Source organism: Diabrotica undecimpunctata, chromosome 1, assembly GCF_040954645.1.
Source record: "Diabrotica undecimpunctata isolate CICGRU chromosome 1, icDiaUnde3, whole genome shotgun sequence".
Classification (NCBI taxonomy): domain Eukaryota; kingdom Metazoa; phylum Arthropoda; class Insecta; order Coleoptera; family Chrysomelidae; genus Diabrotica; species Diabrotica undecimpunctata.
This window is the reverse complement of record NC_092803.1, coordinates 37,378,681-37,396,318: the sequence shown is the minus strand read 5'-3', so window position 1 is coordinate 37,396,318 and position 17,638 is coordinate 37,378,681. Positions and strand designations below refer to the sequence as shown.

The window sequence follows — 17,638 nt, the reverse complement described above, 5'->3', positions numbered from 1 at the left end:
ATGTCATCAGTCATCCATTCTTTATTTTTTACTCTTTTTTTCTTTCTCAGATGTTCTTTTCCCGCATTCAGCATGACGTCTTTGATATGACTCCATTTTTGTTCTACACTCTGTTCTTGTTGTTGAGCCGTTTCTAGTTTTTGTCTCATTGTATCTCTCACGTTTTGACGAACTACGGGGTCTTTTAGAGTGTCATAATCCAGGTTCTGTTTAGGTTTATTTTTGATAAGTTTCTTTAGTTTAAGTTCTATCTGGCCCACTAATGGGTTGTGGTCCGATGAGACGTCTGCTCCTGGGTAGGTCTTCGCCGAAGTCAAGCTGTTCTTGAATCTTTTGTTAATGAGAATAAAGTCTATCTGGTTTCTGATGATATTGTTGCCTATCCAACGGTAACTTTAACATCTTAAATGTAAATTAGATATAATGTAGATCAAATCTTATTTAATAATTTTTAAAGGGTTTTTACCCACATATTTAGTGGCTACATCCATGTATTAATTTGACACTGATGATGGAATATTTATTCCGAAAACGTTTTGTCAATGCAACATAGCCCAACTGGGTTTTTTATATACCTTTTATAAGGGATTTTATTCAAAATTTTTAACATCAATTATGTTAAGTCATGAAGATAATGAACCACGTGTTAGACCTGTCGATAAAGAGCGTCAAAACAGGGATATTGATATTTGTGCTTTTGTGGAAGCTAGTGGACGCTGCAATGGTGTACAAATTGCCAGGAAGGTTAACGTAAATGCTCGAACTGTTCAGCGAGTTCTCAAAAGGAATGGGTATCACTATTTTAAGATACAACCAACTCAAGAACTGTTTCCGGAAGATAACTTTAGGCGGATGGAGTTTTGTGAATTTGTGTTAGATAAACAGAATGAAAATGTACACTTTTTAAAAAATATTTTATTTTCTGACGAATCTTTATTTTCATTACATAAAAAGCACAATCCATCCGTTGCAAAGTATTATTCTCGGAAAAATAAGCACCTAAGTGTTGCAGTGCGACCGCAACATCCGCAAAAGTTAGATGTTTGCCATATTTTCGGTCCATTTTTTATCGATGGAAACCTAAACGGGCCCAAATATTTATAACTTTAACAGAATGAGATCATTCCGGTAGTCCGACGCCTTCCCGTTAATTTTTAGGAGGTTTATTTCCAACAGGGTGGGTGTTCGGCTCACAACTCTAGAGCAACAATTGACTTCCTGAATCAAACGTTTCCTGATCGACGGATAAGTACACATGGTACAATTACATGGCCCGCTAGATCCTGTGACTTAGCGCCTAACGATTTCTTTTTTTTTTTCGCTTTTTCTCAATGAAAACATTTATATGCATCAGTTTGAAAGGGCCTCAAACCTAGTCGAATTAAGAGCAAAAATCTTCATTTCTCTGCCAGCATTACACCATCCCTACTCCAAAATATGACGAGGAAATCTGTATGACAGATTTGGTTACTGTTTAGCATAAGGAGATGGAATATTTGAGCCCTTAATTCATTAATCTACTTTCCTAAATTTTATTTTTTGTGAGGTACATTTTACAAAGTTTGTAGGTTCTTAATTAGGTAGTATTTTTTATGTTTAAGTTTGGAAGAATTTTATTGTTTTTTTTATTTAAAAGTACAAACGATTCTTATTCTGTTTTTTTTCCATAAAATTTGTTCAATTTTCAGTGACAATAAAGCATATTACGTATTTACTTACTTATTTATTTGTATTGCTATTAAGGCTAAATAATAAAAATTAGTTTGAGAGCATTATAATTAATATACTCTAGAGATGGGATTTCAATAAATCTTAATTCCTATGGTCAACAAATAATGTCTTTATCTGTACGATAACGACTTCGATATCCTCTTCGTCTTCTTCAGTGCTTCCGGAGTCTCAGTCTCCCGAGCCCCCAGACATTACGACACTGGTCACTAATCAATGCATTACTGGTGCTGAGAATAGATGACGGGTCATTTATACCGTCGATGGTGACGTGGTTTGAGAGGACGTTGGTGTGAGGTTAGCGTAGGGATTGGCGCGGAGATTGGCGAGGAGGTTAGCGTGAACATTTCTGACAGGAGGATTTTGATTGACGGGTGGAGCGGATGGTATTTTCTTTATGAGAGGTCTCCAAGTCGAAGTTAACCGTATGCCGTCATCTCTTTTATTAAGACAATTTGGCCTTTTTTGTTTTAAAGGCCAAAGTAATTATTCATTATATTTTTTACTTGGCCATAAAGCCCCTCACACAATGTATATGCCAGTCAATAGGAAAAAAACTTAAAAAATCTTATACAAGGTTTTAAAGGTTCTAAAAGGTATATGAATGAACCAAAATTTACGAAAGATGAAGTATACAATTTCAGGAACTAACAAGTTTGGGTAGAGCAAAATATATTTGCCACAAGGTAGTCACTCGCACAGTTGCAACATAAATTTTCTGTTAATGTATGGTGTGGCATATTTGATAACAAATTAATAGCACCATATATTTTACCTCCCACCCTAACCTGTGAAGTATATTTAGATTTTTTAGAAAATATTGTGCCAGTACTGCTAGATGATAAACGTATCAATACAGGTGGAATATACTTTTCAAATGATATTGGTTCACCACATTACAGGCGCATAGTTAGAAATTTTTTTATTTAAAAATTTTTGCAATAGCTGGATTCCTAGAGGTGGTCCTCATGCGTGTGGCCTTCACGATCATGTGATTTTAATCCTATCGAATATTATCTTTCGGGATATTTAAAATCCAAAGTTTATAACGATAAAATACACAGTAGGGAAGAACTTCTTGAATTGAAACAATTACTTTAGTTATAACATAGTTATTTTTCTGCAACCTTTCGATGTTTTTTTTTAATTTTTTAAATCCTTCGTTGATTAAAGTTATGTATTTTTTACTGTTCCTTAGAAACAGATATGATGTACATGGACAGTGATAATAACGCGTCAAAAGGTAAGAAGAGAAACGATAGAGAGTCAACTTCACCTTTTCTGCAGAGCAAAAAAACTGCCGGAACCCCAAGCAAAAGAAAACCAAGGGAAGAAGATTTAGAGGATGAGGACGACGTTATGAGTATGTTTAAGAAGATGGTGGGAGAACTGAAAGAAATCAGGAATGAAAATAAGGAATATAGAGAAGGGATGAGAGCGCTGAAAAAACAAAATATAAAAATAAAACAAGAATTGGAAGAAACAAAAAACAAATTAACTCAGGTTGAAAACAAAGTAGAAAGAATTGAATAACAGATAAAAATAAATAACATAGTAATTACGGGTCGACCAATAATCGCAACAGATGAAACACTCTTAAAAAATAACTTAAAAGATTTTATACAAAAGCACCTAAAAGAGGATGTCTAAATACAATCTACAATAAAGCTAAAAAACAATATATGTCTGGTACAAATGAAGAATTATGTCTATAAAATAACGTAATGAAAGAAAAAAGCAAACTCAGATCTCTTACTGGAGAAAAGATCTTCATCAATGATGGCCTGACCGAAAAGGAAAGACACATGAGGCAGAAAATTGTAAATAAATGCCAAGGAATTAAGAGCTGGAGGTAAAAACTGTGGATGGAAAAAATGGGAATGGCCGAAAATTCTAGAACTAATGGATCTAGTGAAAAAAGAAAAAGAGACGACGAATGTACGAGGAGTATACGAGGAGGGAGCATTAATTAACGTAATAGAAGAACTTAAAAAATATAAAATACACATCATAGCAATACAAGAAACACCTTTGACTGGAAACAACATTGAAAAGATTAATCCATACACGTTTTATACAAGTGGAGGCGATAATAGTAATTTTGGAGTGGGTTTTCTCATACATGAAGACGTGGAGCAGGTAAAACTATTTGTAGCAAAATGTAACAGAATGTGTGCAATAAGAATTAAAGGAAAAGAGAACATGATATCGCTAATAAATATACACTCTCTAACAAAACAAAAAGGAGAAGACGTGAAAGATGAATTTTATGAAGAATTAGAGTCATTGTCTGAAGAAATGCCCAGACAAGATATTAATGATAATATAGGTGACCCCAATGCAAAGGTCAGAAGAGAAGATATATATAAATACATAACAGAGCACGCAAGTAAACATATGGATACAAATCAGGATGTCAGGGAAGAATGGTGAATGTAAAAGATAAGCAAGGAAACCTGATAGTGGACGAAGACCAAATATGTGAAAGATGGAAAGAATATTTCGAAGAGACTACTGAAGGAAATTATAATGCTCCTAAACCTCAAATAGTTATAGAAGAAATACCAAAGCCCACAAGAAAAGAAATTGAAGAAATAACAAAAGATATGAAAAATCAAAAAAGCCCCGGGGAGAACGGCATTGTGGCAGAGAACTTAAAGTATGGAGGAGAGGCTTTAATAAGCCAACTTAGTGAGCTAATACTAGAAGTATGGGATGCCGATGAAATGTCTCAAGAATGGAACAATTCTATTATTATTCGTATAGACAAAAAAAGGGAGATAGAACTGAATGCGCAAACTATAGAGGAATATCCTTATTACAGGTAATATATACAACAACACATATGGAACGGTTATTTCAAACATAGAGATATACATAAATACACTTGGCACCAAGACACTAGAAACATAAAATCTATTATCGACTATGTCAATACAAAACTAAACACTAAATTAAACATCCAGGACACTAGGGCTTACAGGGGTAAGGAATGTGGATCTGACCATTATTTGGTTGCGGCTAAGACTCTGGTTCCATTTAACCGATACGTTGAAAGTATCAACACTCCAAAAGGAATTGATATAAATCTGAAGAGATATAATGTCAGAAACCTACAAGAATATAGCACTAAAATCTTATACCAAAATAGATTAAATGAAAAACTACTCGAGGAATACCTAACTGCTGAAACCAACCAATTATACGAACATATAACTGACTGTATTCACCACGCAGCCCAAGAAGCTCTAGGCGAAGAAACCAGAACAGTCCACAGATCAGCGGGAAAAATCACTTGGAATACACAGCTTGAAGAGCAAAGAAATAAGAAACAGGAAGCGTACAAAAGATGGCTGAACACTAAGAATCTTAAAGATAAAGAAATATACAAAAAACAGAAAAGAATATTTAAAGATATGACAAGGAACAACAAAAATGAAACATGGGATGCAAAATGTAAAGAAGTTGACTGTTACATCGGAGGAGCGCGATCATTAGCGGCATTGAAATTAATAAAAACCCTGAAAACCGACACATCAAATAAAAGTCGAATACAGCCCATCCAGATAGATACATGGAAAGATCATTACGCAAGGGAACTGAATGAAGACAGAGATATTTATAATACTGACTCACCTCAACGAATACGAGTACAAGGTAAATATGTAAACATGGAAGAAGAACAAATACAACAAGCGCTTAAATCGATGAAGAATAACAAAGCATCCGGGCCGGAGAACATACCAGCAGAACTTCTAAAAAACGGAACACCAAAACTAATAAGCTATCTTAAAGTGCTATTCACAAGATACTTAAATGGGGAAGAAATCCCGAATAGTTGGAAAAAAGCATGGATTACTCCAATTCACAAAAAAGGTTCAAAAGATATTTGCAGAAACTACAGATGTATCTCTGTCACCAGTACCTTTAGCAGGCTGTTTGGTAAAATCTTAAAAAACATGATTGAGAAAGAATACGAACCTAATGAAATTGAACAGCAAGCAGGATTTAGAGCTGGAAGATCTTGCGTAGACCACATATTTACCCTAACACAACTGAATGAAAAGAAAGTTGCAAGAAACCAGGAAATACATCTTTTATTTGTGGATCTCACAAAAGCATATGACACGATTCCTGTGAGAAAGCTGTGGCAGTCTCTTGAACGATCTTCATTACATAGCACGATCATCGCCACAGTCAAACAATTATACAATAAAGCATCATCACAAATCAAACTAAACAACACCTTATCAGAAGAATTTCCAGTAACAAAAGGCTTACGACAAGGATGCTGCCTTTTTCCAATACTATTTAAGATTTATTTAAATGAAGCACTAAAACACTGGAGAAGATCATGTTCAGGAATGGGGATCCAACTTGACGACGATACAACATTATACACTCTACATTTTGCGGACGACCAAGTAGTAGTGGCAGCAGACAAGGAAGATTTAGAATTCATGACGAGACGGTTGTTTGAAACATATGAAGAGGGAAGGCCTCTGAAGAAGGCCTCTCTGTAAATAGAAACAAAACGCAATACTTATGCATCAGGAATGAAGTAGAAGATCTAATGGTCAACGAACATGAAACAATCAAGAACTGTGAGGAATATATATATTTGGGAACAACAATCAACAAGAGTGGGCGCACCGAAAAAGAGATAGAGCAAAGAATCGTGAAATGAAAAAGGGTGATAGGATGCCTAAACCCGATGCTATGGTCAAAAGAACTATCAAATCAAAGAAAGCATCTCCTCTTTAACTCCATCTTTAAAAGTATAGTGCTCTATGGATGCGAAACATGGCAACTTACTAAATCCCTTGAGCGACGACTACTTGCATTGGAAATGGACTTCTGGAGAAGATCAGCTAGAAAATCAAGGCTTGATAGAATACAAAATTACCATATCAGAAATATAATGGGAGTCAAGTCAACCATCATTGACGAAATTCAAAGGAGACAACTGATCTGGTATGGTCGTGTGAAAAGAATGGACGACGACAGGCTGCCAAACCAAATTTTAAAATGGACGCCAAGGGAAAGAAGGAAGAGAGGCTAAAACAATCCTGGCTGGGCGGCATTCAGAAGGCAATGTCGGAAAGAAACCTTCACCCTGGCGAATGGAATGACCGACGTAGCTGGAAACTGGGAACCGGAAGGCGGAGAAGGCTATAAAAAACCGGGGAAAAAAAAAAAATATATATATATATATATATATATAAAGTGCTTGCAAGATTGGTAAAAATGACAATTAGACAAACCATTTGTGCTGTGAAATGCAACGGTACAGCCTCAGAAGAATTCGAAGTAAAAAAAGGTGTTCGCCAAGGAGATCCGTTGTCTATTTGCTATTCAATATAGTTCTAGAAAAAATTCTACTTTGTGAATCCAGACTGCTGACAAAAATACATGGATATTATCTAGAGATCTCCACAGTATTGCCAACAATATTCGTTATACTTTATTTTATTTAGTAACAGCTCAAGATTCTCATATGTTTCTTTGAGGTACACGGAGTGAGCAACAGGCACTGAGGCCATAAGTATTACCATTGTGCAACAAGACACCCTTCAGACTTCTCTTAGAAGAATCAATAAATATCCGCCATGATGTGGAATCATAATTGTCAGCTCCCAGTTTCATGACTACTTCAGGAATATTATGACAATACACCAGTGGGACCTCTTGAGAAAAATATTCCGCGAACTCTTTTTCACGATGCCTATACCACGAAAATGTGGTACCCAAAGCAAATAGATTTTTATCTTTCAGTCGTGATCCTAAGATTTGTGCAACATTCTTCGATAGGACCAAGTCTCTCACTAAGTCGTTTAGTTCAGCTTGGATAAACTTTTGAGGTTGGTCTATCTTGGATTGAATTCGTCTTCATCGGTTTTTTCGTCTGAAGTTTCATCTGATGATTGCTGTTGAATGGTGTGAAGAAAAGGTGGAAAAATAGGGATTCCTGGTCTATGAGATACAGGTCGTTTCTTCTTCTTTAAGTTCCATCTTCTATCGAAGGTTGGAAATCATCATGGCTATGTGGACTCTGTTGACTGCCGCTCTAAAAAGTTCTGCACTACTGCATTCAAACCATTCCCTTAAGTTCTTAAGCCAGGATATTCTTCGTCTTTCCACATTTCGCTTTCCTCGGATTTTGCCTTGCATAATAAGTTGTAATAATGCGTATTTTTGCCCTCTCATCACATGTCCTAAGTACAGGTCGTTTAGCAGAAGGTAAATCAGGATATTGAATTTTGTGTTTATTTTACGAATTGAAACCCTTGATATCGCATAAGTAAAAGTAGCAGTCGCCTCCATGGTTTTTTGGTTCCCTCCACACCATAGGAATACCGAAGGGTAAAGAGTCACGTGTACCTTTTGTCCATTTTCTCAGTAGTTCGACACACTGAAAGTACACTTTGTGTGGAGCCCAAGGTTTATTTTGATCACCAAGCTCTACACCTAAGTAATCGTGATAAGCTTTATCGTCATGTTGACGGCATTAGCAGTGTTGCCATTTAAATAAAATTAACATAATAATGTATTAAGTATTTTAAAGAAATAATTTTAATTCAATTTATGAAATATCAAAAAAATATCAATTAGGTAATTTTTTACGCTAGTACATAATATCTCACAAGGTTGGTTTAATTTTGTGAAAAAATTTGACGTGATGGGCTTAAACCGAATTCATATTCAAAATCAGCGTACCCATATTAACTAAGGACACATGTCAAACTCAAAACACCAAAAATCATGTCGGCCTGTGTTATTTGCGGCACATAATAAAAAACACTAAAACATTTTACCAATTTAGATTAAATTAAAATTAAAATTCTTCTTCTTCTTAAAGTGCCCTCTCCTCAATGGAGGTTGGCTACTACAATTTTAAACTCTTCTCTATCTTCAGCTGTTCTTATTAGCTGTTCAAAATTTAGCCCTGTCCATTGTCGGATGTTTCTGAGCCACGATAGTCTTTTCCTTCCTAGGCCTCTCTTTCCCTCGATTTTTCCTTTCACTATAAGTTGGGCATATTGGTACTTTTGGGCATTTGGTATTTTTCAGTATGTGGCCTAGGTATGATGTTTTTCTAATTTTTACTGTGTTAAAAAGTTCTCTTTCCTTGCCTATTCTATGCAGCACTTCTTCGTTTGAGGTATGCGATGTCCATGAAATTTTGAGTATTCTCCGGTAGATCCACATTTCAAAGGCCTCCAATTTATTTACGGTTGATGTTTTAAGGGTCCACGTTTCAACTGCATATAGAAGAGTCGACCAGACGTAGCATTTTGATAAACGTAGTCGAATTTCGAGTTTTATTCGAGAATCACAAAGCAGTTTTTTTTATTTTTTCGAAAGATTTTCTGGCCTGTTCTATTCTCGATCTTATTTCTAGATCAGGATTTAGGCTGCTATCGATCCAACATCCCAGGTACTTAAATCTATTGACCTGTTCTAAAATGTGCCCATTTATTGTGCAAGGTTGAGGTACGTTTTGGTTTTTTCGGATTGACATCACTTTGGTTTTTTTAATGTTTATTTTCATACCAAATTGCTCACAGGTCGAGTTGGTCTTGTCGATGAGTCGTTGTAGACCTAAGTCGGAATCGGCGTATCTGATACTGTTGATATTTACGCCATTCACCTTGACTCCATCCTTGGAATCCTCCAATGCTTCTTTAAATAGAAACTCGGAGTAAAGATTAAACAGCAGAGGCGACAGAACACATCCTTGTCTAACTCCCCTCCTAATTTCTACTTCTGCGGATGTGGAACCTTCGATCCTAACTCTGGCGTTTTGGTTCCAGTACAAGTTTTTTAAGAATTTGATGTCTTTTCCATCTAAACCGACTTCTTGCAAACGTTCTAATAGTAGGTCGTGTCTTACTCTATCAAATGCTTTTTCAAAGTCTATAAAGCATATAAATATATCTTTCTGTTGTTCGTAGCATTTTTGGGCGAGAACTAGTAAACTGAACAGGGCTTCTCTCGTTCCCATGCCGGCTCTGAATCCAAACTGATCGTCTCCGATGATTGTTTCGCACTTTCTATAGATACGATTATGTACGATTTTTAGTAGGACTTTTACTGCATGACTCATAAGGCTTATTAGAGGGAACTTATTGCAGTGTTGTAGGTTTGGCTTTTTTGGTAGTGGGATGAATATTGACTCCAGCCAATCTTGGGGTATTTTACCTGTATCATAAATGCGATTGAATAAAAGGACAAATATTTCGATATTTTCTTCGCTGATTAATTTTAACGTTTCTGGGTATATTCCGTCTGGATCTGGGCTTTTATTTGTTTTAAGATGATTAATTGCATTTATGATTTCAGATTTTAGAATTGTTGGCCCTTCGTTGTTATTTTCCAATCTTGGTTCTTCTCGTATGTCGTGAAAAAGAATTTTAATATAGTTTTCCCATTCTTTCAGTTTATCTTCCGTTGATTCTAGCAGTTTGCCATCCGTGTTCAGCATGGTGTGAAAAGTCGTTCTCTTGGTAGTCGATGTAAACTCTTTTACCTTTTTATGTAAATTAAAAAAATCGTGCCTTTGTTGTAGTTCTTCTATTTCCACGCATTTTGTTTCCAGCCATTTCTCTTTTGCTTCGGTTATTTTTTTTTCGAATTATTCTATTTAGTCTTTTGTATTCTCCGTCCTTGTCATTTTTTCCTTTAGATTCTCTTCGTTTGTTCATTAATTGTAAAATCTCTTCTGTCATCCATTCCTGTTTGTTATTTCTAGGTGTTACTTTTAGATGTTTTTCCGTTACATTGTTCATTTGTTCTTTAATAGTTTTCCACAGAACGTTTATGTCATCGTACTCGCTAATTCTATTGTGGTCGATATTTCCTAAATTTTTGTTTAATTCTTTATTTACTGTCTGATGTATGGTGTCGTTTTTCAATAATCGGATGTCTAATAGTTGGTGTTGAGGTTTTTGTTTCTTTATTAGTTTCCATCTTGCGCGAACTTTTGCAACAACAGGATTATGATCGGAATTGATGTCAGTTCCAGGATATGTTTTTGCACTGATGATTGCATTGTGATATCTTTTGTTGACCAATATGTAATCTATTTGGTTACGGATTACTCTGTTTTCATTGTGTTGTGGTGAAGTCCAAGTGTACAATCTGCGAGGGTGTAATTTAAACCATGTATTTGTCGCTACCATGTTGTGTTGTTGGCAGAATTCTGTCATTCTCTCTCCCCTGTCGTTCCTTGCTCCAAGTCCGAAGTCTCCGATCAATCCAGAAACCTTTCCTCTACCTAACTTAGCATTAAAGTCACCTAAGATAAATGTTAGGTCTCGTTTTTTGGTAATCTTTATAAGTTTTTCTACGTCAGCATACCACGCTTCTAACGCTTCTAGCTCTTCTATGAGTTTATCGACCGTAGGGGCAAAATTAAAATTAACCCTCTATTGCATGAATTTATTTTATTTTATTTTTTGACGAAATAAATTAAAATTATATTAAATTACTCTTAATAGATGTATGTAGAATTCACCGATATATATAGTTTTTTGAAAATGATCCAGTTTTTGAAAAAAAAAATGTGTGCCCATTTGGGAACATTATGTATAAAAACTTTTATTAGAACCAATTGTCATACATATTAGATAGATGTATTGTCAGTAACACACTATTCCAAATTGTGAAACTTCTTAAAACAATTACTTTTAGAATGAAAGCATAAATGCACCTTACATTTCTCGCACTGGACCCTTGATTTTCCTTTACAGTTTATCAACTTACATCTTTCCCTGTTTACAGTCCAGTTTGGCCAGTGTGAAAACTGATCTGTTTGTTCATATATATTGGGTCTAGGTTCAATGCATCTTCTTTTGGATGGTTGTTCGGGTGTAAAACTTCTAGGACGACCTACTTTTCTTTTTTGTAAAAGACCACTGTTAGTTAGTTGTTCAGCTAGAATTGTTTTGAAATTCAGCAGTGGTATAATCTCTTCAGTTTTTCCAATTTGTTTTTTAATTCGCCTGTCTAATAGCCAAGCATTGACTACTGCTACATCCAGCATATGATAGAAAATACGGTGGTACCATTTTTTACTTTTGATTTTGATTGGATATAATCCCAATAAGGAATCTTGCAGATCCACACCGCCCATGTGCCTGTTGTATTGTTGTACAATGTCTGGGCAATCAATTTCTTTCCTAGTTCTTTCGGTGCGAAAGAATCTTTCCACTTTGGCTGTTGGTTGAGTTCCACAATAATCTGACAGTAAAGACACAATTTTGTTGTCACACCACTGGACTGTATGTATTGCAGTATTCTCATACGTGCCAGAGTGTTCCTGAATGCTACCCCTTTGTAATTTTTTAATTTCCTTCTTTTGCCAACCTTTATAATTGAGAATTCGATTTGTACGGATTGTTGCGATAGAATGTATGCCTCGTTTTGACAAATATGACACCAGTGGTATGCTTGAAAAATAATTATCATAGAAGAGTTTGTGATGTTTATTGGATGGTACTTCTCTGCTCAACCGAACTACAACATTACTAGCAGCTCCCAAATTTACTTCATTCGGTAATTCGGTGTAACCATCTTTTCCAGCCAAAATTTCAAAATTATATGAAAATCCTGAGATTCCTGAGAGAACCCACATCTTGTATCCCCATTTATGAGGCTTTTTGGGATTGTATGTCTTCATGCTCGAACGTCCTTTGAACGATATAACTTGTTCGTCACAAGATAAGTGTTCTTCTAAAGGTATTTGCAAACACGATCTTTTTATTTGTTCAATCAGAGGCGCTATTTTGTCAAGACTGCGCGTATTTTCTAAATTATTACTAAAATGAAGAAACCTTTTGATTGTTTCAAAACGATTGATAGGCATTACATCTGCAACTTGTGAAATTCTTGTTGTCGGAGCCCAATAGCGTCTTGTAGTAGGTTGTCTTATTAGAGACATCCACAGCAATATCCCCATAAAATTTTCAATTTCTACAGGACATGTGGTAATTGGCTTTTGTGGATTTGTTTGAGCGCTGTATATACAAGTTTGTCGAACTACCTCAATTATAAAATCTGGTGTCAAAAAAAAACTAAACAATTTGTAAGGAGAGTTGAGCTGCAATATGTTGATTGGAAGTAATTCACTACCTTCAAAATGCAGTTCATCTATATTTCGCACATTTTTTGAAGGATGCCATGTCATTTGACTTTTTTTGCTAGATTTTTGTTTAGTAGGTAGTTCAGTATCCGAATCATCGGTTGATAAATTATCATCTTCATTATCAGAGTCTTCTTGACTGTCAATGATTACTCTGGGCCGGGTGGTTTGTGCAGCTAACGGCTCAACATTATCTTCATCAGATAGTTCCGAATCTTCACTTTCAGATGGAATCTGTCGTAACTTATAGGGCTGAATAGTTTTTGCTTTATTGTTGTAAAACGATGTTGGTGGAATACTTTCAAATTCATCCATTTTTTTTCTGAAAAAAAAAAGTTTACTTCAGGTTTATTCAAATTAATTTATTTAAACCAATAATGCATTAAATAAGTACCAACTTGATAAAAACAAGCTATAAAATATTAAATTTTTCAGTTTCAAAATTTACTTTTAGCACACAATGTTCCCGTACGGGAACAGTAATAATTTGGGGCAAATTCTAACAACAACAAAGTAAATTTATTATTTCAATATATCAGTAGATCCTTACAACACTTATAAACGCGTATATAATTTTTATTTATCAAACTTACCTTATTTTTAGCTGATATTTAAAAATAAAATACACGTGCTAAACAAACAACTTACTTGAAGGTCACTTCAAACAAAACTGCTATTTATTGAAATAACCGGTGGGTATATCGGCAACACACAATACACATCTAAGAATGAACGTTCCCAAAAGGGAATAAGATGTGTACGCGCTTAAAATTGTCGATAGCAAATACTCATGGAAATTTTATATATTGAGTTCCCGTTTGGGTCCATTATGCAATAGAGGGTTAAGTCGCATTTAAATTTTGTTTTACTTCGAGCTCTCGCAATTCACATAATTTCTAAATTCAAATTCACAATTTTACCTCAAAAGATATCCAAAAGTTTAAACTATAACACTAAATTTAGTTTTTATCTTTTTTGAAGCGCAGAATCCATTTTTAAAAAATCTAGTGTACAAATCTAGTGTAGGGCGTTATTTTTGTGTTGGAATATTTATCCAATATTTTTTAATCCGGATCTGTATTTTTTAGAATTATAAATAAATTAAACGAATGAACACCTTAAAGAATAGATTTATATGCCAAATATAAAGAAAATATATAGCGTGTTTAAAAGTTATGAACCAAATAAAAAGTTGGCAAAATAGATAAAACACCCAGTATCTTTGTTATTGATGAAATAAGGCCCATTAAGTATGAGATTTTTGATATCGCCTTAATGTCTTCTTTTAACGGTTAACATGTTACTTCGCAAGAAAACACCATGTGTGCCTAATACGTTTTTTTACTTCTGTAGATTTATATATTTGACATTACGAATTTATTTTCTGTTCTAAATTTGATTTTTAAATCCAAAAATAAAACTTCAAATAAAAATACCTACCCATTTAATCTCATCACTTGTTTTTGTTTCAGCAATCAAATATCATCCCTGGACGGCGACTGGTCCCACATGAAAAACACCGTTGCCACGCTGTTTCTCGGAGAAAACGACGTTACAGAAATACCCACCGACTCACTGGACCATACATCCGAAAATTTACACGGGCTTCGCCAGTTTAAATCGTTGATTTGGCTCAACCTGGACGGCAACAGAATACTTAAAATCCACACACATTCGCTACCCCCCGCCCTACAAACTTTTAGTGTATCACATAATTTAATAGAAAGTTTCCCCATTGACTTAGTCGGAACTTTACCTCAATTGCAGTGGCTTTATTTGAGAGGAAATCACATCAAAATTTTACCGGAACACACTTTTTTCAGGCGACTGTGGATGGAGAAGATAGATCTCGGCGAAAACTTTTTAAAATCCCTTCCGAAAACTCCTTTTAATAATACAATTTGTATTAGGGATCTAAACTTGGCCTCTAATGATTTTAGAACTCTTACAGCGGAAAGTTTCTCGGGCTTGGAAACCAGAAGGATAATACTTTCCTATAACTTACTTGAAAATTTGGATTTGCGAGCTTTCAGCGGTTTGGAGGACACATTAGAATATTTGGACTTTGATCATAATAATTTACAGCAAATACCAAAAGCAGTTAGCGAATTAAGAACCTTAAAATACCTGTATTTATCGTCAAATTTACTAGTTGATATTCCTGAAAACGCTTTTGAAAACTTTTGTCCAACTCTTAAGGCTCTCAGTCTTAGTGGAAACAGATTAACCAAAGTTCCTTGGAAGTCTCTACAGAATTGCTCAAAAATTTCTCATTTTAACGTAGCTTTTAACGAAATCAATGACATAAACGAAAATGATTTCAGCTGGGGCACTAGCATAAAGTCGCTTAACATGGGTAATAACCATTTAACTGGCTTACACGGAAACATCTTTAAATACCTTGAGAATCTAAAAGAGCTCAGTCTCAGCTTCAATCCTCTTCGGTACATTGATAGAGAAGCTTTTAGCAACTTGAAGCATTTAGAAAGTCTGGAGTTGTCTTTTAGTTTAAATCCTGACATTGATATCGAAGGAATATTTGTGCCTTTAGAGCGATTGCATTGGCTTTCTATAGACAACAACAACTTACATACAGTGCCAGAAAATTTGCTAACTTCATTACGCCAACTAAAATATATAAATTTGGAGTCAAATAAGCTTCATTTTATCCCAAAAAGTTTTTTTACGAACAACGTTGAGTTACAAGATATAAGATTGTCAAACAATGAACTAAGAACTATTGAAACTGAGACGTTTTATCACTTGTCAAACTTACAAAGTATTTCTTTAGCTAGTAACAAAATAAAACATATACAAAGAGAAAGTTTTGGTCATTTGCCTAATCTAAGTAAGATAATTTTGTCTGATAATTATCTAATTCATGTAAGCCATGATTCGTTTTCAAATTTGCCAGCTATAAGCAAAATAGATTTGCAGAATAATTTTCTAAAAGAAATATCGTTTAAATTTATCACAAACATCACATATCCCATTTCGGTTAATTTAACGAAAAACCGGATTACATTTTGTACATCTGATTCCCGGATTTTAAATATAGAGACGTTGGATATGAGTTTTAATAATTTGGAGAATATTCCAAAGTGCCTCGAGCATACAGCGTCGTTAAAAAAGTTAATATTACAGTCTAATATCATAAATTCATTAGACCATAACGCTTTTATGCATTTAACTTCACTAGAACAACTGCACTTAAAGAGCAATAACATTTTGCTGGTTAGCAAAAAGGCGTTTTTTGGGCTACAAAATTTACAAATATTGGATTTATCTAAAAACTTTATAAGCCAGTTGCATACCAATCAGTTTGTCAATATGCCGAAGTTGCGAATTTTAAATTTACGAGAGAACAGATTGAGCTATCTCCCGAGAGATATATTCAGCAACACCCTACTGGAAATGTTGGACTTGGGGCTGAATTCCTTCACCGTTGTTCCAACGACGAGCATATCGGATGTCGGCATGACCCTGAGGCATCTTTCCATGCGTTCAAATAACATAGAGCATATAGATATAACTACTTTCCCTGATATACCGTCATTACAGTATCTTGATTTGAGTAATAACAAGCTGACGATTCTCCCTGACAATGTTTTTACTAGTTTGGGTCTCCTACAGTATCTCGATCTGAGCTTTAATCCCCTACGGTCGAATTTTAAGGAGTTGTTTCACTACGCGCAAAGCTTAAAACGTTTGGATCTCTCTAATACTTGGATAATGCACACTCCTTACTTTCCTTTGCCAAATTTAGTTTATTTAAACTTATCACATAATCTGATCGAAACTATCAACAAGAATTCCGTTCAACAGTTGCTAAAATTAAAATCACTCGACGTTAGCTTCAATAATCTTGAAGAAGTTCCTTCGCACCTTTGGACTTATTTGCCAAACCTAAAAATTTTAAATTTGTCCAACAATCCCATTAAAGAATTGATAGTTGATAGTTTTACGGGATTACAAAATTTACAAGAATTGACGTTACTAAATTTGAAGCATATAAAAAAATTTGAAGGACACAGCATTTCTCAATTAAGAGTGTTAAACAAATTGACTATAGAAAGTTGGCCAAAATTGGATCATTTCTCGGACCAATTTTGTACTCTTCTTTCAAACTTCGATCAACTTAGAATATTAAAAATTTATTTTTACGAAAATAAACTTGACGATCAACTGCTTTGTATTACAAATAGAAAAATAAGGGAGCTGGATATATCTGGGAAAAATTTGAAATATGTCGACAAAGATGCTTTCGCTAGATTTGTTCGAAACCCAGATTTACTTCTAAAAATTCACAACACTCTTATTGAGGATCTTCCTTCGGGACTGTTTGCCAATATGTATAAAATTTCCTATTTAAAGATAGACTTAAGATATAATATGTTGTCTCATTTGAGTCCAGACATTTTTTATGGTAATGTCAGTGGATGGAGAACGGTTGGAACAACTGTTGTTGCAGGTAAGTTGATTTTAATTTTCACTTGAAAAACGACTTTTGATTTATCAATGATTTTTCGGTAGTGTTTGGATTTATCAGCACTCAAAATAATTTGTGTGTGCTGCTTTATACTCCAGTCGTTAGAGATTTGATCTCTAATAACAAGAGGAACAAGCTAAATTTTGCTAAGAATGTAAATTTTGGGACCTCAAAAAAGATGCAAAAAAGTTTGCCTCTCCTTCCCTCGGGCTCTACTAAAACCCTCCTCGTATGGGGAAACGGAAAATATCGATTTACCAAGAATCTGTACGACGTAG

The 17,638-nt window shown here is 34.8% G+C and overlaps 1 protein-coding gene across 1 annotated transcript in view; it reads left to right on the top strand.

The window, feature by feature from the left end:
• The window catches only part of LOC140438904 (uncharacterized), a 274,049-nt gene that overhangs the window by 253,179 nt on the left and 3,232 nt on the right, over window positions 1-17,638 (top strand). Inside the window, exon 4 of the mRNA XM_072528557.1 lies at window positions 14,344-17,342. Within this exon, the coding sequence (XP_072384658.1) occupies window positions 14,344-17,342 (2,999 nt within the window). The remainder of the gene's footprint in view (window positions 1-14,343; window positions 17,343-17,638) is intronic.